This window comes from Mesoplodon densirostris, chromosome 3 (assembly GCF_025265405.1).
Source record: "Mesoplodon densirostris isolate mMesDen1 chromosome 3, mMesDen1 primary haplotype, whole genome shotgun sequence".
NCBI lineage: Eukaryota > Metazoa > Chordata > Mammalia > Artiodactyla > Ziphiidae > Mesoplodon > Mesoplodon densirostris.
Window position 1 is genome coordinate 64,239,546 of NC_082663.1, and position 23,869 is coordinate 64,263,414.

General features: G+C 38.3%; 1 protein-coding gene across 1 annotated transcript in view; it reads right to left on the reverse strand.

Annotated features, from left to right (window-relative positions):
- Nucleotides 1-3,747: 3,747 nt before the first annotated feature.
- Nucleotides 3,748-23,869, reverse strand: part of DMGDH (dimethylglycine dehydrogenase) — a 61,741-nt gene continuing 41,619 nt past the window's right edge. The window contains exons 15-16 of the mRNA XM_060091780.1: nt 10,367-10,501; nt 3,748-3,963 (exon numbers count right to left, since the gene is read on the reverse strand). Of these exons, the coding sequence (XP_059947763.1) occupies nt 3,748-3,963; nt 10,367-10,501 (351 nt within the window). The remainder of the gene's footprint in view (nt 3,964-10,366; nt 10,502-23,869) is intronic.

A 23,869-nucleotide genomic window follows, 5' to 3' on the forward strand; every position in this document is an offset into this window, starting at 1 on the left:
GAATCCTTGCATTCCTGGAATAAACCCCACTTGATCATGGTGTATGATCCTTTTAATGTGCTGTTGGATTCTGTTTGCTAGTATTTTGTTGAGGATTTTTGCATCTATGTTCATCAGTGATATTGGCCTGTAGTTTTCTTTCTTTGTGACATCCTTGCCTGGTTTTGGTATCAAGGTGATGGTGGCCTCATAGAATGAGTTTGGGAGTGTTCCTCCCTCTGGCAGGTGGATTCTTAATCATTGCGCCATCAGGGAAGTCCATACACCATGCTTTTTAAAAATTGTAATGTAAGTAGCCCTTTTAAACGTGTTAGCCCATCCCATGACCTCCTTCCATCCTAGTAGCCATGTTTGCACCTCTTGACCCTTTGGCCAGGGCTGAACAGAATGTTGGTGTTGTATGCCAGTCATTGTCTTTTGCGATGCGATCCATTTCATGATCTTTCTTTTCTCTGCTCTGTATCACAGGTGGGCCAAACCCTACAAACTACATATCCCAGGCTCCTTTACCTACGTGGCTCCCAGCTAGGTTCATCCAGTGGGAGACACTTGTGAGAGATTAGAAGGTGGAAGGAAGAAACAAGCCTGGGTGTTTCTTCCCTTCTGTCTGCTTCGGGCAGCATCTTCACCGGTGTGGATATATCTCTTCTATGGTTCCTGCTCCCACTAGCAGCCCCTCCCTGTATGGTCCTAGTGTCAGCTTGGCAGCTGGCATCCCTCGCTGGTTCTCCATGTTAAGTTCCCTCCTCTGAACTACCTGGCAAGTTAGTCACACAGTGAGGCCAAATGGAGAGAGGTGCCCTGCCAGCCCCAGGTGTTGCCAACAACCTTAGTGAGGTGCCAGACTTGTGAGCGAAGAAGCCACCCTGGATGACCATTTTTTAACGATTCTCTGCCCCTTTTACATGACACAATTTTTTTTTTTTTTTTTTTGCTGTACGCGGGCCTCTCACTGCTGTGGCCTCTCCCGTTGCGGAGCACAGGCTCCGGACACACAGGCTCCGCGGCCATGACTCGCGGGCCCAGCCGCTCCGCGGCATGTGGGATCTTCCGGGATCGGGGTACGAACCCGTGTCCCCTGCATCGGCAGGCGGACTCTCAACCACTGCGCCACCAGGGAAGCCCCACAATTATTTTTAGTAATAATCACAAAATGAAATAATAACAACCAGAAAAGAAATGCAAAGAGTGAAAAGTTTCTATTAAACTTTGAATATATAGTCATGCCAGTAATAAATAAGAAAAATAGAAATAAAATAAGTGCTATAGTATAAAAAAGCAAGGGGTTAATATTTTTAAATTATATTAAGTAGTTTTGAAAAAGGAAAATATTTATACCCACAAATTGGTCTATTGTAATAAAGTGGTCTGTTGCCTGTGAATAATAAACCTTTTCTGTTTTTAAGCTTTGCAGTGACTTCACTGAATTTTTTCTTTGCATATTAATATTTACCAGACAGTATAGCCATCTTTATCCAGTTATCTTTGCACAAAATTGATAGAACAATTTTTAAGCTTTTAATTTCAAAAGTTTCTTTTACGTGAGCAACAGATGTAAAAAAAACTAGGAAAGGACTTTAACATAATGACAAGTTTGGCAGAAATTCATAAAAATCTTTCACAACAAACTCCAGGAATTACAATACTGCCTTTGGTTCTTTGGGAACAATTATAGTGGCTTTCAAACATGTCTATAGGGCCTCCCTGGTGGCACAAGTGGTTGAGAGTCCGCCTGCCGATGCAGGGGATACGGGTTCGTGCCCCGGTCTGGGAGGATCCCATATGCCGCGGAGCGGCTGGGCCCGTGAGCCATGGCCGCTGAGCCTGCGCGTCCGGAGCCTGCGCGTCCGGAGCCTGTGCTCCGCGACGGGGGAGGCCACAACAGTGAGAGGCCCGCATACCGCAAGAAAAAAAAAAAAAAAAACATGTCTATAGTTAAAAAGCTTCTACTAAAATATCTTCATCAGAAAATTCATCATACATTTCTATTACATACAGTAAAAAATTCTGAAGTTTTTCTTCATCTGCTAAAAATCAGAGAAAGTTGCTGAATGGTAACAAACTTTGACGTTATTTGATCTATTGCTTTAGAACAAGTGCCCAATTATTGGTGAAAAAGATGAAGGCATTCAAATACTGCTTTACTGATTTCTTCTAGCAATGTAAGATCAGCATCTTTTGTTGTTTCTCCTGGCATTCTTTAAAATTTGACTTTTTAAAATAAATGACCATTTCTTTAGATTTTGTTTTTGCATAGTCAGTTGCCTTCTCCACAAGTTCTGAGTACTGTTCCTTTGATCAGAGTCTGCTATAATAATATTTTATGCAAATAATTTTCCAGTAACTAGTTACTGAAAAGTTACAACTTAGGTAACTATTAAATTGTGCCACTGATGTAGCGTTATATTTTCTCAATTCTTTCATTAGTTTTAACACAATTAACAGTTGGGCTACAGAGAGGCAGAGAATGAAAAGCACCTATACCCTATACCAGAACTGGGAGAGAGGGTCTGGATAATATTCTTAATAATTAGCAAATGTTTGTTACCAAAAAGATTTCCTTCATTTCTCATGTAAGAGGAGATACCAAAGATAAATGAATGGCATGCTGAAGAGTTCTGATACATGATTACTTCTATAAAACATTTAAATGTAAATTTGGCATGTTTTCAAAACTTACAAGTTAAGAAATTATTTTAAAATCTATTCTAATTATAGAATCTTATTATGCTTCACATTCAGCTTCTTTAATACCTATTTACTGAACTTTTCCTAGGCAGCAAGTGTGTGTGTAGAACAAATGATAAATGACAAACTAACTTTTATGAAAAATTTGATTTATTCTGTCAACTAAACCCAAATAATTTCAAGAGGTACATCAAAGAATTATTTCTAAATGGCTTTCTTTTCTTGCTGTACACAATATTAAGGGCAATCCTGTCAGCTCTTAAAGATCTTGTTTGACCTGCTTTGTCAAATGCTTGTGAAATGATATTCAGAACGGCACAATGTGATGTCAACTTGCATTAATTCTTTCCCAAAGAGAGGTGTTCAGTATTCAGACTGTGTTTGTACTGGCACAATTTATGTTTCGGCTTCATCCCAGAAGGTTTACATGTACCATTTCCTTTGGAAGACTCTGTTCTTTTTTGCAATTTCTCTTCTAAAACAACCTTTGAAAGGACAATAATGACGTCCCATAAAACTGCTTTCAGGGAAGTCATTAAGAAAGTAAATATTTCAAGGAATTGAATAAAAATGTTACATATACCAATATTAAATTTTACTATTTTCTTCCTAGATATATTATGAAAAATTAAAATGATCCCTTATTCAACTAGTATTTTTCAATGAAGTAAATCCATCAACAATACTGCTTTTGTCTTTATGTAAAACATAATTTGTTTTCAGCTAACAAGAACCACATACAAATGTTTCTAAAGTTATATAATGTTTTCTACTTCAGTTGTAATAATGATTGTATGTTAGCAAACACTTAAATGTTTTGCTGAGTTTCGTAAACAACAATATAGAATAGTAAAAACATTAGCTTCAAATTTCTTCATCTGAAACAACAATGTAAATCACTCATCCATTATTCTATATTGCTTAGAAAACAAGAGAATGGTTTTAAGATTCTGATGATTTTGAAATAAATTTTTGGTTTCCCCTATTCCCCAGCAAATCAGTTATCATTTTCAGTACAATCACATAGCAACCATAATTCATTGCCTTCTCAAAGTCTTTTCAAATTTTGTCCTTTCCACCTTTTTTCTGAAGCTGGTTTCTGACTGGTTCCGTCAACACCAAGGGTTCTTGTATGACGGTTGCTGAGTAATTTTTGCCTAATAGTTCAACTTCCACTTGTTGTCCCACTTTACTTAGCTCTACAGGGACGTACGCAAAAGCCAGACTCTTCTGGATGCTGTAACTGTAGCTTCCGGAGGTTGTGTTGCCAACCACCTGAAAAACAAGACCCTACCATCCTCAGCATCTTGGTCACAGCTTTGTGTGCCTCCTCTTTAGATGAAAATTCTCAAAAGATACGTTCAACTTACAGAGGTTTATGATATGCTGTCTGTGAGGATAACACTAGGAGGAAAACTTCACTTTTTTGAGAAGCTTAATGAAAGTTTAAAACTTATGAAAAACAATTCTCAAAATACACATCCATGTTCCTCTGAAATTTCTCAGTTTTAAATAATTACATCTAGTTTCTTAATACCTAGCACTATTTTGCTCAGTTTCATGCCAAGAGATCTGATAGGAAGAAGAATCAAATATTTTCAATTTGAACTTAAAAAAATTCTCTTCCATCAAACTAGCATGGCAATAATAGATACAAAGGAGAAAAATCTAAAAATCCAAATGCAAATCTAGTCAACTGTTCCTGCTGGCATTTAGAAAATGGCCTGCCAGAATAGTGCTGAATTAAACTCTATTAATATATCCATTGTCAATGTGAAGTGAATCTTCTATATGAATATATACAGATTTAACAATTCCTGGTAATTGCTAGGCACTTAAATAAATGTTAACTTTACCCTCTCTAGCTCTACCATGTACAAAACATTTTGCTAGACATTCTGGAGAATGAGTAGAGGTCTGGTTCCTACTCTCATGAGCTTCCTGCCTAGTTGAGGAATTAACATACAGACACAAGAAACAATAACCAGGAAGCCAAGGTAGGCAACATAAGTAAGCCAGGATTTGTTCTACATTTTGAAGGTAGGTGGAGTTAGGTGGGTAGAGAAGGGGGATAAAACTTTCCAACATGAGTGGAGACGTGGAGTTCGGTGTGAATGATCAAAATTAACAGGATGAAATAGGATAACTTGGGATGGCAAACCAGAGAAAAATACTGAACAAGGAATCAAAATTTAGGAGATGAAAACAATAATTTTATGCTACCAAAAAAAATCGATATAACAATCCTGATTAGAAGATTAGATCTGGTTTCCACAACTCCTCTTATCTGAAGGAAAAGATGCAAGAAAAGGAAAAACAGAGTAAAATGCAAAAAAATTACAATACTGGTTTAAACACCAGTTTTTTTTCCTAACATCTTTATTGGAGTATACTTGCTTTACAATGGTGTTTAGTTTCTGCTTTATAACAAAGTGAATCAGCTATACATATACATATGTTCCCATATCTCTTCCCTCTTGCGTCTCTCACCCACCCTCCCTATCCCACCCCTCTAGGTGGTCACAAAGCAATGAGCTGATCTCCCTGTGCTATGCAGCTGCTTCCCACTAGCTATCTATTTTGCATTTGGTAGTATATACATGTCCATGCCACTCTCTCACTTTGTCCCAGCTTACACGTCCCCCTCCCCGTGTCCTCAAGTCCATTCTCTACATCTGCATCTTTATTCCTATTCTGCCCCTAGGTTCTTCAGAACCTTTTTTTTTAGATTCTATATGTATGTGTTAGCATACAGTATTTACTTTTCTCTTTCTGACTTAGCTCACTCTGTATGGCAGACTCTAGGTCCACCCACCTCACTACAAATAACTCAGTTTTGTTTCTTTTTATGGCTGAGTAATATTCCATTGTATATATGTAAACACCACATTTTTAAAAAGTAAAAGGAAGACAACAAAAGCAAAATGATACATAGCCTGACTTAAAACGGCTTCTCCTGGCTATGCAACATTGCACTAATCCTTACAGCCTTACTGTCTAGCACAGTGGCTGCTTATAGCTGCTGCTCAAAAACATCCATGGACGTGAATCAGCCTGGTGATATTTCAGCTGCCTCAGCAAAGGGCTCAAGACAGTGAAAAGTCATATTATAGCATTTCTAGTCTCTTATGTATTTATGACATTAAGTACAGACTCCTATCACTGTAGCCCCAGTTTTTAATTATCTTGTTGAAACTCCAAATCAGAAGTTCTCCATATAATTTCTGAACTTGTTATGGTGATTAAAAAAAAGTGAATGCATTCATTAGTAAAAGTTTCTCTCTGGCAGATTATTAACTGCCAAGGTATTGCTGAGATAACACACATGTTTCAAAATGGCTTTTCTCCTGTAGATCATATTTCCGTAATATAAAACTGGGATTTGGCTCAGGGCGGCTGGAGTTTTAATCATCGCTTTTTTGAAAGACCTTCTCGATAACTTTGGTTTCACTTCTGAGTCTCTAAAACAGAGATTTGTGTTTGGAGCTCTGGGACAGTTAACCTGGTTTTCTTGGGCATCTTAAGAAAACAGGAAGAATCCTGAACAAATCTCTTGGTCAAATCCCCTAACTCACTGGATAAAAAACTCACAATCACTCTTCAGAGACTGCACGCCCCATCTCCTTGGGCCTTCCCATCTCTCAAAACCTCAGCAGTGATTCTTCTTGAAATTATTTCTGCATTAGTAACTTTAAAGAAATAGCATGTTTATTTTGTGAGTGCTAGTCTTAAAATATTTATTGAATGCTTTGCTTTCTGCTCGATTACTTTCGTTTCTCCTTTAATTTCTCTCTAATCCAGGGGTTGGTAGTCCAAAGTATTTTAGAAAACTGTCCTTTCCTTTTATCTTATTACTAAGTCTCCAGGGAAAGGTTTTCCCTGGCATAAATTCTATATAATTCTACCTTAAAGTCTTCCAGATTCAATTAAATCCATTGCTTCGTTTTGCTCAGTGAATCACAAGAACAAACAACCCTCACCCTTTGCCTAGTAGATTCTCATATTCTTTGTGAAATCAAATGTCAGCCTTCTTTTTACCAATGTAAACAATCCTCACTTATTTTTAGCCTTGTCTCATTCTTCTCCTAATTATGAGACTTAAAGACGCCTGTAACAGACTTAGAGAAGATAACATGGTAAATAACATTTGAAAGAGGGAACATAATTTAAATTGGATGATATTTGGCTGTCCCTGTGTGTTTTATTAATAATGAAAAAGAAGACTTTCTAAACTCTTCAAACTTCCTTCCTCAAAAACCTTTTCTTCAAAACTTACTTCCCAGCAAAGCTGCTTTTATAACTAATTTAAGCCCCTCTCATGCCCACTTATGCCTTGATTTTTTTATATAAAGCCTTACTTAAAATCATAATCCCTCCCTCTAGCACTGCCCATCTCCCAATTAGACTTTATTTTTCCCCAAAGTATTCATTGCCCTCTGACATGCTATTTGTTTTATTTTATGTTCATTGTTTATCTCTCCCTCTCCTGGAATATAAGCTCCACAGGGGCAGAGATTCTTGTCCGTTTTGTTCACTGCTGCATCCTTAGTGTCCAGAATATTGCTGTCACATACTAGAACTCAGATCTGTTGAATAAATAAATTAACATGTACCCTATCGTTAGCACTGAAAATACCTGCATGAATAGAATACCAAATACAAGATGTAGAACAAGTCCAAAGTCAGGAAATAAAAATAAAAAAATATTTCATATCATTCTAGAGATAAGGAAGATCAAAGAGTGTCATCTGCATGATAAAATGATGATCCTACTAAGCATCAAAGGACAGACAAGCTGATATCAGGAAATTTAAGAGAAATATTACTAATAACTAAAATTACAGTTGCATTAGCAGCTCTATAAACAGATGGCATGTATAGGAAAGATGAAAAATATAATGTGTAAACTCAGTGCACAAATGAGGCAAAGGGAATAAAATTTAAAAATGGAACTTGGAGGGGATATATGTATACATATAGCTGATTCACTTCATTGTATAGCAGAAACTAACGCAACAGTGTAAAGCAATTATACTTCAATAAAAAAAATGGAGCTTGGGTTTCCAGGGTTCTTCTTTTTTTCCAGCTTTGTTGAGATACAATTGACATATAACATTGTATAAGTTTAAGGTATAGGTTTCCAGTTTTTTAACTTGGGTATGGTCACATTTAAGATGACTAAAAATCTGTCAGTTGATCATGGTCGATGTGGGGTTGCATACAGAATGTTATGACAGAGCTTCTCATTCATTCCATGGCCAAGTAAGACAGATTATCAGTAGAAGTATGAGTGCACACCATATTAGGAAGACTGAGATAGTTGGATGAGAATAGAGTGAAAAACGTAGAACAAAAAGATGAGGTGAGGGAAGTGTAATGACCAGGGAAAAATTAATTAGAGGTGGAAAGAAACTTAGACATTATCTCACTCAGTGGCTTCATTTTGTAGGTGAGAACACTGAGACCCAGAGAGGCTCAAGCAGTTAGTTAATGGCAGACATGGTTATCAGTGGAAATTGTGGGCAAATCTTAAATCAGAGAAAGAACATATTAAGAAAAGAGGGCTGAACCAGAGATCTAGAACAGAAACAGGAAGTGGAGACCGGGAGGTAAGAGTAGGAATGGTTCAAACAGAAGAGCAAACAACACAATTAAAGGTGAGGCATTTGAGAGAGAGCTTCAGATCTGAGAAAAGATCTATTGGCTTCATAGAATCTAAAACTATAACATCCACCTGTTACTCAGTTGTGCAAGAACTGTGGGTATATAATGAAGTGCTTAGGAGAATACAGTGGGCCATCAGAGACAAAGAAGAGAGCAAATGGGGGTATTCAGCATGGCTTAGAAGAAAGGATAAGAATTCAAAGTCCAACTGTACCTGGGTCAGAAATCAGCTTTGTCAATCACATGCCATAGCTGTGTAACCTCAAGCAAATTACTTAATCTCTCTGAGCCCCAAAGCCTCATCTTTAAATGGGAATGATCATACATATCTGGGAGGGGTGTTGTAAAAGTAAATGAGAGAGGGACTTCCCTGGTGTTCCAGTGGTAAAGAATCCGCCTTCCAGTGCAGGGGACGTGGGTTCAATCCCTGTTCAGGGAACTAAGATGCCACATGCCACGGGGCAACGAAGCCTGTGTGCCACAACTACTGAGCTCACGTGCCTCAAGGAGAGAGCCCACATGCCGCAAACTACAGAGCCCACAGGCCCTGGCGCCCACGTGCCACAGCTACAGAGCACATGGGCCCTGGAGCCTGCGCACCACGACTAGAAAGAAGCCTGAGTGCTGCCATGAAAGATCCCGCGTGCCACAATGAAGAGCCCGCATGTCGCAGCTAAGACCCAATGCAAACAAAAAAATAAATAAGATAGATTAAATAAATAAATATTTTTAAAAAAGTAAATAAGAGTACATAAAAATATCCAGCACTAGTAGGAACTCTGTAGATGTTATTTCCATGTCAAACTGACCCTGCCTCAGCCCAAATGGCCATATCTTTAGTAATCCAAAGGCTGAGATTGACACCACTGTCTCTTCCCCCCTCCAGTGCCCGTTTTGTCACTGAAGAGATGGGGAAAATGAAAGCAAGTATTAAGTAGGCTGTAGTGCGTAAGGGAAAAAACAACCTGGGAATAGAACCTCTGAGTATTTGGGTGCTGACCAAGCAGACCCTGCTCAACACAGAGCAGATGTTTAGATGAGTCTTGAAGGCCCTGTGGTCGCCACATGGTCTAAGCTGAGGGTCCCTGACTGATAACCCTGCCTGATAACACCAGCCAAAACACAGCAAAACATTGAGACAAATTGGATTTTACAAATAGTCATAAAAAGTGGAGGGGGCTTCCCTGGTGGCGCAGTGGTTGAGAGTCCGCCTGCCGATGCAGGGGACATGGGTTCGTGCCCAGGTCTGGGAAGATCCCACATGCCGCGGAGCGGCTGGGCCCGTGAGCCATGGCCGCTGAGCCTGCGCGTCCGGAGCCTGGGCTCCGCAACGGGAGAGGCCACAGCAGTGAGAGGCCCGCGTACCACAAAAAAAAAAAAAAAAAAAAAAAAAAAAGTGGAGGAAGTGAAATTCTATCGATAGGTTATCTAACTCTGGCTTTACTGAAGACCAAGAAAGACAGTGAAATGCAGCATCCCAAAGGCAGAAGAAGGTAGTCTTATTCCTGAAGAATGAAAGGATTTCCACTTTTCCCTTTATTTACTAAGGTTTAACCCTCTTTTGTCATAGATGTTTTCATTTGGAAATTGTTTTCTGCTAATGTGCTAAGGTATGAATTGTTTGTTTCCTCCTGAAAGATCCCTGAGAAGCTAAGTCAGAATACTAAATTCTTTATAAAATCTCTCTTGCATTCACAGATATAGATGTGGTGAGCCAAGAGGTCATTTTACCTTTTACATCATACCTTCCTCATTGTCCAATGTATTTAAAGTCCTGCAGTTTATTTTCTTTCATTATACCATATAGAATATTATGTTTTCCAAAATAAGCAGCATTTCATTTTCCTTTCAGTTAAGTAATTTCTGTTTCTTGAATGTCACTTCAGAATTCAAAAGAGTGTCATCTCACCAACAGATAAATAACTAGCAAAAAACTGTAAACAGAAACAGAGACAAGGAGTTTCTGCTGCAGAAACACTGCAGTGGCCCCTCGCTATGGGTCCTCAGCACTCACCTTGCCACCATACCAGATGCTTTCATTTCCCTCCGGATCAACATCGTCCGTTGCCAAGGTGAGGCAGACCAGTCTCCGTTTCAACCCCTTGGCTTTAATCTGTTTCAGTGCTTGCTTTCCTATGAAGTCTGCTGGCTGCAGGAATCCAAGATAATGATGATGAATGAATACTCAGACACTGTGACAAGGTTAGAGATGCAAGCATTTAAATTTGTCTTTGCTGTTTTCTTGCCAATTACACATTAAATAAAAATACAGATTGGATCAAACGTCTAGACAAATATTTCTTAGTCCCTGAATGACACCTATTCTTTCAGAAGAGGTTAGACTTAAGGGTAATAACTTGTGATAACAATTTTACCAGAACTACCTAGGCAGAAAAATGTAAGGCATGATATTGAGATGGTGGGTTATGAAAGGGACCCTTGTATCTACTGGTTCTGGACAGTGGGAATGGTGGGCAGTGAGCAAGGTGCGACTCAGTTTCTACCTAAAGTAAGCCTTTGCTAAGAAGGAAATTCATTTTTTTGAAATGTGATGCCAAAGCAACTCCAAAATGCCTACATTTTTTCCTTCTTCAGAATAATGGTCCCCAGGATGCATTAACCTACTGGGTTGCATGAATGAACCGTTAGTTCATTCAAGAAATTTATTGAGCCCCTACTGTATGGGAGACATCATGCTGGGCCCTGGATTACAAAATTAGTCAAACAAGGACATTTTGATCAAAGAGCTTATTCTGTAATGCTGCGCTTTTCAACCTTTTTTTTCCTTTGGGGGAAAACAAAACAACAAACACAGGCAGAGCTTGATTCATTTGAATTCTTATGTAGGATAAATTCATGATAACACAAGTCATAACAAACCAAAGTTCATTATAGTTAAAATATGTTTATCTAAATACAGAAAGAATGCTACAACAAAATTTTTTTGCTATCTTGGTATATTTTTAAAAGAAAACTTGCGGGCTTCCCTGGTGGTGCAGTGGTTGAGAGTCCGCCTGCCGATGCAGGGGATACGGGTTCGTGCCCCGGTCCGGGAGGATCCTACATGCTGCGGAGCGGCTGGGCCCATGAGCCATGGCTGCTGAGCCTGCGCATCCGGAGCCTGTGCTCCACAACGGGAGAGGCCACAACAGTGAGAGGCCCGCGTACCGCAAAAAAAAAAAAAAGAAAAAGAAGACTTGCTATCATGGATACATGATGACAAGGGATGCTTCTTAGTGTTCTTATCTATATAGGAAGCCAATGATTGCAATAAAAAAAAAAACACTTTATCGTGTGGAAAAGCACACAATCCTGGAGTGGCCAAGCACTATATAGTGTGTCTTGTGGAGTGCTGGGAGATCCTGAATAGCTTCCTCACCTCCTATTATGAAATCTGAATCTTTGCTGATAGAGATTCATTTAGATCTTGAAGGTTTGGGGTCCTCATGAGTCGCTATTAAAGAATTTTCTTTCAATTATTTACTCAGCTGTTGTTATGCCCCTGCTATGTATCAGATACTAGATACAGGATATTCAGAGCTAAATACAACAGGGTCTTGTAGCCTCTGGGAGGTCCCTGAGGAGATGTGACCCCTTCCTTCCACATCACAGTATGCCCAGCGCTGAAATTATTTTATCTCCTCAAGGTTTTAACATATCAGAGGAAAAAAGAATGATTTGAGATTACCGGAAACATGGTAGAATATGACAGCGATAGTATACAAATCAGCTATACCAATTTGAAACATGATTCACTGTTGCTTCTGTGTGTTTTATGAGAGTGTGAAAATCACAACATTTTGGAAATTTAAAACAAAAAATGTCTAATGCATGTCTAAGGCAGAAATGCAAACAAACAGTTGCTATGATAGGGGCATGTACCGTGGGAGGTCAAGAAGGCGTATGATCAGTTCTATCGAGGGTGAGAGGGGGGCTGGAGCAGCAGTCTGTCAGCAACAGTTTTATAGAGGAAGCAGCTTGAACTGAGTTTGAAAGATGAGGCTTCATGATAACTACTGTCTGCATACCCTTCTCCAAAAGTCCTTGCGCTTTTAAGTCAATCTTCCCAACAATCCATAGATGGTGGATTTGGGGTCTAAAAGAAGTGAGTTAATTTAGCCAAAGACACTCAACCAAGATCTCAGAAGTTCCAGCCCCATTCTTTTCATCTATTTTGAGCTGTCTTCACTGAGCCTCTTAAGCCAATATCTGCCACACCTTCAGAGGGACTGTGGTGAAAGCTGGACGCATCCAAAGCTTTCAGAAATGGGGATTCTGAGAGGTGCTGGATGAGAACTGCTGGTGTGGATGCCATGGGGGTGGGGGGAATAAGAAGTGCTGGAAGGGGAGTCTAACTCTGCCAAATTCATAATTTTACCAAAGTCTAAGCAGGAACATAAGGTACCCGTTAATCATAAGAAATAGGAAAGATGGGCACCCCAGAAAACTTCCTTTAAAAGAGAAAAGTTATAGTAAAAAATTAAAAAAATAATTTAATTCATTATTAATTTAATTAAGTTACTAATTTAATTCAAAAATTAAAGTAGTAAATAAGTAATATTAATAATATTTACAATTTATTAGGCACTTGCTATGTGCCAGACACTCTGCTGAGGGCTTTACAATCATGAGCTCATTTAATCCTCATTAAGATTCCTATAAGACAGATCATTTTATCCCCAGCTGATGAAGAGAAGGCCCAACAAAGTTAAGGGTCTTTCCTGAGGCTCGGTTATGTAAGTCAGCACCTTTAGATTTTATCCATACGCATTTTTTAAATGGCTGTGCCTGGAGTCTATCACTGGCAGGAACAGCTGATGTAAATACTCTGAAGAATGTTTCTTTTAAATTATTTTGAAACACAAATATATGATATCACTTATATGTGGAATCTAAAAAAAATGATACAAATGAACTTATTTACAAAACAGAAACAGACTCACAGACATAGAAAACAAATTTATGGTTACCAAAGGGGAAGGAGGGAGGGAGGGATAAATTAGGAATTTGGAAGTAACATATACACGCTACTATACATAAAATAGATAAAAACAAGGACCTACTGTATAGCACAGGGAACTCTACTTAGTATTCTGTAATAACCTATATGAGAAAAGAATCTGAAAAAGAATACATATATATGTATAACTGAATCACTTTGCTGTACACCTGAAACTAACACAACACTGTAAATTAACTATGCTTCAATAAAAAAATTAATTAATTAAAAAATTATTTCTAGGTAGCCTAACCTATCTTGAATGACATTCACTACACAATATTTTTGTACTATGTGAAAGGATTTGAAAACACCCTGAAGGTTAATATTAATGAAATTTAACCTCTATATCTGTAAATCCCTGAATTAGGAAGTGATCTTGTCAGCAATATCGTCCTTAGACATGAATGAAAACAATACTCAAACAACAACAAAAAAAACCTTATTAAAAGTAAGGAACACATACTTAAAACACAGATAAGAGGTGACACCTGCCCCTTGAGACAATTCTCCCTTCCCAAGCTAACCTTGGGCCTGACTTGGGAAGATTTAAAAGTAGGGTGATAGCATTTCATTCTCATTTTGCTTGGCTTTCCTCCCAAGATTGTAGACTTTATTATACAGTTATTATTTATAAATGAGAGAGGAAAATGTGTCTGAAGGTTAAGTGCTGTGATTAAAATTGGTGCCTTCAGGATTACCTGAGAACAGAAATGTATTTCTTAATGAGTCACTACCAAATTAACTATATAAATAGCTGTTAATGTCTTTAAGAAACACTTCTGGGGCACTGAGATTATACCTTAAAATAATTTTGGCTTATATTTCTAATCTATTAATTTTTAATTTAATTTAATTTTTTTTTTTTTTTTTTTTTTTTTTTTTTTTGCAGTACGCGGGCCTCTCACTGTTGTGGCCTCTCCCGTTGTGGAGCACAGGCTCCAGACGCGCAGGCTCAGCAGCCATGGCTCACGGGCCCAGCCGCTCCGTGGCATGTGGGATCTTCCCGGACCGGGGCACGAACCTGTGTCCCCTGCATCGGCAGGCGGACTCTCAACCACTGCGCCACCAGGGAAGCCCTCTAATCTATTAATTTTTAAGAAGCAGTAAGAGCCATTAAAGCAGCCACCTGTGATACATCCTAAATATAACATCCACATAGATGAAAACATTAAGTCGATTTTAAGTGAAATGTAACTCCTCATCTCTCACTAGCTTTGTTAAAAGCACACATATTATCGAAAAGCACATGGAAATGAAATAAATTAAACCAGAATATTTTGGGTTGGGATTCTCAGAGCAACGGAGAGTTTTCAGATGTGTAGCTAAAGTGAATTCGACAGCAGCAGTGGAAGGAAGGTTCTGATACGAACTCAGGGCGGTGGGCTCTTACAGACCAGGAGAGAACTGATAAAAACCTAGTTTGGGGCCTCTTCTGTTCCATATTTAGAGTCAAAATCCATCAGAAAATTCAAAGCAGTCATCAGTTTGATTGAATTTTTGGCCAAAATCCTTTTAATCTAAATGTCACGTTTCCAAAGGCATAAGAGAATCAATGTAACATCCTGGATCCTAAGAAAGCCCCCCTTAGAAACCAGGCACAGCACTGGTTGTGGAATCATGCTCCCGTGTTTGCAGACCTGAAGAGAGCTGCAGAGAGACCCGGTGGTCACCAGCTATTGTCAGTGGCAGAGCAGAGATGAAAATCTGGGTGATAGATTTCTGCCGCTGTCCCTCAACACATTCTTGAAAAGCTCCTTATTTAAAATGAGGCCAGGAATCATTCATTAAAAACAGTCCTCATGGGACTCCCTTTGGAAAGCACGTCGTGGCCCTGACTAACCTGCGGTCCATGTGAACCTTAACTTTCTCTGGTCATTTGTCAAATACCAGGTGCATCTGTGTTTGCCTCGCAGTGAAACTGATGAAGCCATATACTGGATTCGTTTATTTGGGGGTATGGATCTGACCGGCCCACCACCCCATCAAGACAGATTATACCATCATTCATTTCATAGTCACACAGTTAGAATCATAGTTTTTAAGCAGGCAGGAAACTTAGTCCAAGGTCATTTTTCATATGAGAAAATTAAGGCCCAGAGTTAACGTTCTTGCCCAAAGTGACAAAGTGAGTTATTACCAAACCTCGAATCCAGGCTTCCCAATTCTTGCTTCCTTTTCCTCTATGCAGAACTTTGTAACATTCCATGTAAGTTTATAATAACCACAATTTCTCTATCTCTTTATTAGCAAACTATTAAATTACGAGTGTAGCAAGTCCAGTCTATTATTGACTGGAAATGAATACTCTCACATTCACAGTTTTTATTCTCTGCTCTTGGCAATTTAAAACAATTTATCTAGCATTTTTCTAACCAAAACCACTAATCAATTAAGTATTCCTTCTCAAAAAAGTCTTTAATATAACTAGAAAAGAGACTCTATTAACCCAAAGAAAGGCATGGATACATTGAAACCTGGATAAAATATTTAAAATATGATTCCCAAGCCAGGCCAATAATTCGTTAATTAGCATCCAAACCAAACTAGATGTTTCAAAAGGAAAATAGCCCCCATTATGTGTTTTATGACTTTTACTAGATTCAATATTAAGAAAATATTTACTTTTCAGTCTTTGAGTCTTAAGATTCACAGGAAAACAGTGGAATTGACTTGTGGCTTTGTCAGATGTACTTTAGGAAAACAGTGGAATGGACTTGTAGCTTTGTCAGATGTACTTTTTTTAAAATTGAAGCATAGTTGATTAACAATGTTGTGTTAGTTTCAGGTGTACAGCAAAGGGATTCAGATGTACTTTTATGCTTAACTGCATTAGCAACAATTAGAACATAGAGTTTTCATAATAGCTTTCATCTCTCTAGACTACAGTGAAGAACAATTGCCCATTTGGTGTTTTAAGGAGAGCACTCAAGCCTAAATGCAAAGTAAATAATTATTATTTATTTCTTAAAGGAAATAAGAAAAACACAAAGAAATGAAGCTGGAGTCTTCAAAAAACTGAAAGAGTTTTATCTATAGTTGGTTTTCCATAAAAGATTTGTTTTAGATTCCATTCAATAAGATGGAAGGGACCTAACATTTATTGAGGTATCAAATGTTCTTTAGCTCATCTAATATTTATAACAAACTTATAAGGTGGATATTTTCTTTATTTTACAGTTGATAAAACTGAAGTGCTTTTAGGTTAAGCAACGTTAGTTTTAGGTTAGTGGCAGAGCCATGGTTCAGACCCTTCAAATACTTACTAACCCGTACGAATTATTGGACACAGAACCAGCCCTGAGGATTCTTGACCTCTGTCCCCAAGGAGCTCAGAGTCTAGCTAAGGAGGCAGCCAGTATTATGGGGTGTAAAAATATCATGGTAGAGATAAGTACAGAGTGCTATAGGAGAGGGGTCCCAGCACTCCCCTGGCTTTAATTGCCACCTATATATCAATGATCCAAATCCATACTTTCAGAGCAGAGGTCTCCAAACCAACGTGCTCAGCTGCCACTGAGACTCTCCATTTGGCTGTTCCATAGCCTCGCAAGTCCTTCCAACCTCTGAATCACATCCCACCTGTGCTTCCTAGTTCATTAACAGTATCTTAGATCCTACTTTCCACTCCCTTCACAAATAGTGCTTCATGTGGTCTCCAGCCTACCTTTTTATTATCACTCATACCTCTTTCTTCTCTATCCTATGGCCACTGACTTAGTTGAAGCCCTCAACATTTCTCCACTAGATTTCTTCAATAATTGGGTAAAGTGATCTTCCAGTCACCGGGATAATTCCCTTTTAATCTGTTTTCCATCACCAGAATGTCACTCCTTACTCAAAATCCTTCAAAGGTTTCTCAGTGTCTCCAGGATACACTCCAAATTTCCTAGCCTGGCAGATGAGACCCTTCCTGATGAGGTCCCAGTACTTCTCTGGCATTATCTGCATCTGCTATGTGCCAGCCCTGATAAGTGTTGGGGATAAAATGGTAAACAAGATGTATTTTGTATTGCCAGAAACTCTACTCAAGAAGTTTATGTCAAAAGATCAAGAAAAATGAACAAAATAATTGCAAGCTGTAACATATCCTATAAGTAGGATGTAGCTACAAAATTTCTTTTAAAAATTATCAAATAAAATCCAATAACATAGAAAAACATAATACATCATTACTAAGTGGGTTTTATGCCAAAATTAAAGTTGGGCTAACATTTGAGAATAAATGTAATTCATCATATAACAAAGTAAAAAAGAAAAACCGTATGATTATCTCAATGGATGCAGAAAAAGCACTTGCCAAAATCTAATATTCCTAATTCAAAAAACAAAAAAACCAAACTTTTAGCACTAAGAACAGAAAGGAATGTCCTCAGCCTGATAAAGAGCATCTATGAAAAACCTACAGCTTACTCAATGAAAAACTTACAGCAAACATCATACTTAATGATGAAAGACTGATGGTGATGATGAATGTTTTCCATCTAAAATCAGGAAACAAGATAAGCGTGTCTGCTCTTACCACTTCTACTTAACTTTGTTGCAGTTTCAACAAGTAGAGGATCTAACCAGTACAATAAGGCAAGAAAAAGAACTGCAAGGCATCCAGATTAGAAAAGAGACAAAGAAAAGCTTCATTTTCATACAACGCAATTGTTCATGTAGAAAATCCAATGGAATCTACAAAAAAAAAAAAAAAGAAAAAGAAAAAAGAGAACTACATAAAAAAGTACTAGAACTACTAAGTGGGTTTAACAAAGTTACAGAATGTGAGATCAATATGCAAAACCCATTGTTTTCTATACACTAGCAGTAAACAACTGAAACTTGAAATTTAAAATGCCATTTACAGTAGTATCAAAATACAAAATACTGGGCTTCCCTGGTGGTGCAGTGGTTGAGAGTCCACCTGCCGATGCAGGGGACACAGGTTCGTGCCCCAGTCTGGGAAGATCCCACATGCCGCGGAGTGGCTAGGCCCGTGAGCCATGGCCACTGAGCCTGCGCGTCTGGAGCCTGTGCTCTGCAACGGGAGAGGCCACAACAGTGAGAGGACCGCGTACCGAAAAAAAAAAAAAAAACTTAAGGATAGATCTGTAAAAAGATATGCAAGAACTATAAACTACAAAACATCTTTGGAATTAAAGATTACCTAAATAAACAGAGAGATATACCTCATTCATGAGTTCGAAGACTTGAACTGACCTATAGATACAATGCAATTCCAGTCAAAATCCCAGATCAGCTCGGTGCTTTGTGACCGCCTGGAGGGGAGGGATGGGGAGGGTGGGAGGGAGGGAGATGCATGAGGGTGGGGATGTGGGAACAGATGTATATGTATGACTGATTCACTTTGTTATAAAGCAGAAACTAATAAAAAAAATAGAAAAAAAAAATCCCAGCAAGCTTTTTGATTCACGGAAATTCAAAGGACGTACAATAACTAAAACAACATTGTAAAAGAACAGCAAAGTTGCGGGACTATCACAACCTGATTTAAGCTACAGTAATCAAGACAGTATGGTATCATTATCAAGAAAGATAAATAGGTCAATAGAACACAGTAGAGTCCGGAAACAGACCTAAACATATATGGACAACTGTTTTTTGACAAAGGTACAAAGGCAATGCCATTTGAACATATAGCCTTTTTCAACAAATGGTGCTGTAAACAAATGGACATCTATATGCTAAAAAATAAATTTCAATCCATATCTTTTACCAGATAGAAAAATTAACTAAAAATGAATCACAGCTCTAAAAAAAATGATAAAACATCTAGAAGAAAACAGCAGAAAATCTTTGTGACTTTGGGTTAGGCAAAGATTTTTTAGATACAACATGAAGGGCATGATCCACAAAAGAACAAATTGAGAAGAACTTTAAAAATTCAAAAATTAAAAACTTCTGCTCTTTGAAAGTCAATATTAGACAGCTATATGTATACATATATCCCCTCCAAGTTCCATTTTAAAATTTTATCCCCTTTGCCCCATTTGTGCACTGAGTTTACATGTTATATTTTTCATCTTTCCTATATGTGCCATCTGTTTATAGAGCTGCTAATGCAACTGTAATTTTAGTTATTAATAATATTTCTCTTAAATTTCCTGATATCAGCTTGTCTGTTCTTTGATGCTTAGTAGGATCATCATTTTATCATGCAGATGACATTCTTTGATCTTCCGTATCTCTAGAATGATATGAAATATTTTTAAATTTTATTTCCTGACTTTGGACTTGTTATACCTTTTGTATTTGGTATTCTATTCATGCAGATATATGCAATACTAGCGATAGGATACACGTTAATTTATTTGTTCTACAGATCTGAGTGTCTAGCTGGTATACTTTAAATGTCAATTTATTGCATGTTAAGCTGTTAAAATAATAACAATAAAATAAAAGCAATCTAAAGAATTACTTCAATTCATTCCTAGCCCAGAGTTTCCATAGACTTCCAAATTAGAAAGCAGTCAGCTAAATAGCACAGTTAAGCTTTTAGGCTGGAAACAGAGTATTGTTTCATAACAGAAATTGGATATATATGAGGATAATGATTCAATGGTTTTTAGTTTAATGTGCTCTGACAGATGTTTCAAGAATGCTAAACTAGATCTCAGACTAGATTTTACTTCCTTTTTTCCCCCCTTTTCTTTTTTTCTCCTTTTATCATTCAGCAACAGAAATGGGTAAGAGACGAAGGATAGCTTAATTAAAATAATACAATCGTGTGGCTCATATAGATAACATAGCAAGTGTCTTCGACCACTCTGCAAGGTGGTATTTCATAGAATTTTAGACATGGAAGGGAGCCCTCATTTTACAGACTAGCAATCCCAGATGGAAAATGAAGTAAAATAGCTTTTCCAAGGTCACAGAGCTAGAACTTGGTGATATTTTTTAAAAATCCATTCAAAAAAAGAAAAAGATTTGGGACAGAATATATTATGTGGTAGCCAATTGTCTGACCAGGATGTTTTTCTGCTTTCCTGTTTATGCATAGGACCATAAGCAGGTATGAGGTTAAAATAACTAAGACAGTGGTTCTCAATCTTCATTGCATAATAAAAACAAGAAACCAGACCCTACCCCCAGGGTTGATCCAATTGGTTTGGGCAGGTCTCTGTTCTCAAACTTCAGTGCTCATCAGAATCATGTGGAGGGCCTGTTAAAGCAGATTGCCAGCCCCACCCCCAGAGTTTGATTTTGGGGGTTGGAATGGTGCCCGATAACTTGCATTTCTAATAAATTCTGAAGTCACATTGATGCTGCTGGTCTGTGAACCACACTTTGAGAACCACTGGGGGTAAGGCATCAGGGAATTTTTCTTTTAAGTTCTTCAAGATGGTAACATTCAGCCAGTTGAAAATCACTGGCCTAAAAACAATCATTCTCAATCTTTTTTGGAATCACCTGGGGAATTAAAAAAAAAAATACTGCTGCCTGAGTCTCTACCCCAGCTCTTCTTTTTTAATTGATCTGGGATGCAGCCTGAGCCTCGGGATTTTCTAAAGGATTGCATGAATAAAGGAATCCTACTTCAGATGATTGTGACATGCAGCCAGGACTGAGAGACGCTGAAAATGTTTTGCCTCCTCAAATCTTATTACCATTTACCTAAAATTTCCCCAGAGCTGGGTACTTTCACCACCATCACATACTAGAAACTCCTTTCTAACTGGTTTTCTGTGAACAATGATTTATTTCCACTTCGATGTTTTACTAATACTAATATTTATTGAATACTTGGTCAGCCTGGTGGTGAGGGTTTTGCCTCTTTACCATCCTTTTGTTTTGCTTCTTTACCATCCTTTTGTTTTGCTTTGCTTACTGAATGGTTATGCTTTAAATCATCTTTCCTTAAAGAGAGACCCTGGGGCTTCCCCGGTGGCGCAGTGGTTAAGAGTCCGCCTGTCGATGTAGGGGACACAGAGCCTGTGCTCCGCAACAGGAGAGGCCACAACAGTGAGAGGCCCGCGTACCGCCAAAAAAAAAAAAAAAAAAGAGACCCTGTAATTTCTAGAATCAATACTGTCTTCTAAGTTGTGGTTAATAGATATCATGTTTTATTCTGTTTCTGCTGGTTAGAAACTCAAGACAGGAAAAGAGAGGGAGAGAGAGAAAGGTTGGGGGGATCTTACAGAAAAAAAAAATTCTTCTGCTCATAACACATTACCCTTAGTATTTGATTCTCTGTGGCTCTTGGCTGGGGTTATCTGGAAATGGATAGATTCAGTAATTCCAAGAGGAAAATTCCAAGAATACTTATGACTGCAACCTAAGGCAGCTGATTTTCCTTTTGCTTTTAATTAATGCATTTCTTTCATTTCCAACTAAAAAAAAAAAAAAAAAAAAAGCCACTAATTTTTTCCCCCAAAAGTAACTTCCTCTGGAACAAATTATAATACTATTAAGCACAATGATATGACTTGTTTCAGGTAAAGGGGTTTTAGCTGAGAAGACTTAACAGGAAATATTCAGTTATTTTTACCTGTTTCACAGCTGTGCTTAACACTTCCTGTCAGGACTCTATGCTCACTCTTTACAAGACAGTACTGATAACGCGCTACTACACAACCCTCCTCATGAAGAACAGTATTTTCAGAATTAAGGTTAAGAATGCATCCTACAGCTTTAGTTCCCAAAATTCCATTTGTTCCAAGCTTCATGAGATCTGAGAGCCATCAGGAGCTGTATCTTTAACTTTTAGACCTAGCGAGGTGTTTAATAAATGGTACTTAATTAATGTTGACTAGATGAATGAATGTACACACACGTCCGTATTTGCTTCACATAAGCCCACACCATAGGGAGACCAAGGCTCAGACAACTCTAAGAGTCAAGGAAGGCAAATGCCATCTTTACGATCTGAGATGTCTCCAATACTCCAGTCTTCTTTTCCCTACTTTTGTACCAGTTTTGATAAGAACACAGTTCAGTCTAATGAGGTCAGATGGTCCATCTCCTCACCCACCCACTTTCCTTCTTAAAATGGCCAAAGCAGCTATTCTGATCCTACCACAAAACACAAAATTACTTATAACAGAAACATAACTGTGGGAGGTATTCATCGATAAAATGTAGCCATGCAGATTCTATGATACACGTTGCCAGAAAATTTGGAGGCAGTTTTTCAAGGCCGATAAGCCCATTATGGGAAAGGACTTGGCTGGGAAAAGTGGTGGGTGAAACAGCACTGCAGGGAGGTCAGAGTTCAACCTGGGCCAACACACAGGACAGCACCTAGGTCACTTCTCTGTGCTTCAGTTTCCTCATCCTCAAATGAAGAGGTGGTGCTGCGTGATCTCCAGTGGTCCTCCTAACTCTGACACAGCCTGCATCTCTATATTTCTCTTCATATTATGGCTTACACAATCACTGTGGAAACACTTAAGGGCCGAGCAGGGAAGTCTACATATTTACTTTGAAGGATAAGAAAAGAATTGATTTTAAAATATTGTGAAATGTCAGGATTTAGGGTTTTGTTTTGTTCTGATTGGTATTAAATACAAATATTCCCCTGTATTTGCTGCTTCAGTTTTCATATAACATCAATTTTCCAAAGCAATATGGACTTGCATTATATTATTCTTTAAAATGTTGTATGAAGCCAGGTTGGGTAACATTTTTGTTTTGAGGCACAGGACTTGAATTACCAAGTGACACAGTTCAGTTTATAATATAAATAAGTTTTCCAGGAACCTGTTTTACATTAGAGACTGCTACAAAACTAAGATAAAATTGTTGTGAGACCACCAAATAGGCTTGAAACAAAGTTGATCCAACCTATTCACCTGTCTTGGAAATTAGCAAGCATCGCTACAGTTAGCTTGATGCCCACTAATGACCTGAGTCATGGTAATTAAAAAAGACTGGCTTGATTAGGTCCAGATCCTTGTGCTACATGGACCTTCACCCAATGAAAGTATTAGAAATTAACTTTATGACACCAAAATGAGAACCAACAATACAGAAATCATAAAAATATACCATAGGGCCTCCCTGGTGGCGCAGTGGTTGAGAGTCCGCCTGCCGATGCAGGGGATACGGGTTCGTGCCCCGGTCTGGGAGGATCCCATATGCCGCGGAGCGGCTGGGCCCGTGAGCCATGGCCGCTGGGCCTGCGCGTCCGGAGCCTGTGCTCCGCAACGGGAGAGGCCACAACAGTGAGAGGCCCGCACACCGCAAAAAGAAAAAATAAATAAATAAATAAATAAAAATATACCATAAATCAAAATCATTATCTATTAAATTACTTAGTTTTGAGCTGAGCTTTGGTTATTGAAGTAATTTAAAGGAACTAATAAATATGCAATCCACACTACACCTGCTTATAATCATAAAGAGAGCTTTAAAAATCCATTTTCAACATGAAGAGATTGTTTGTGCCTTATTCCCAAACAATAATACCCAAACACTGAAGCAAAAAAGTCAGCTATGTATTTACCTATTGGTGACCAACAACAGAACTTTAGTGCTTTCAGGAGTCAGGTCATTTTCACCCTTATTTTACAA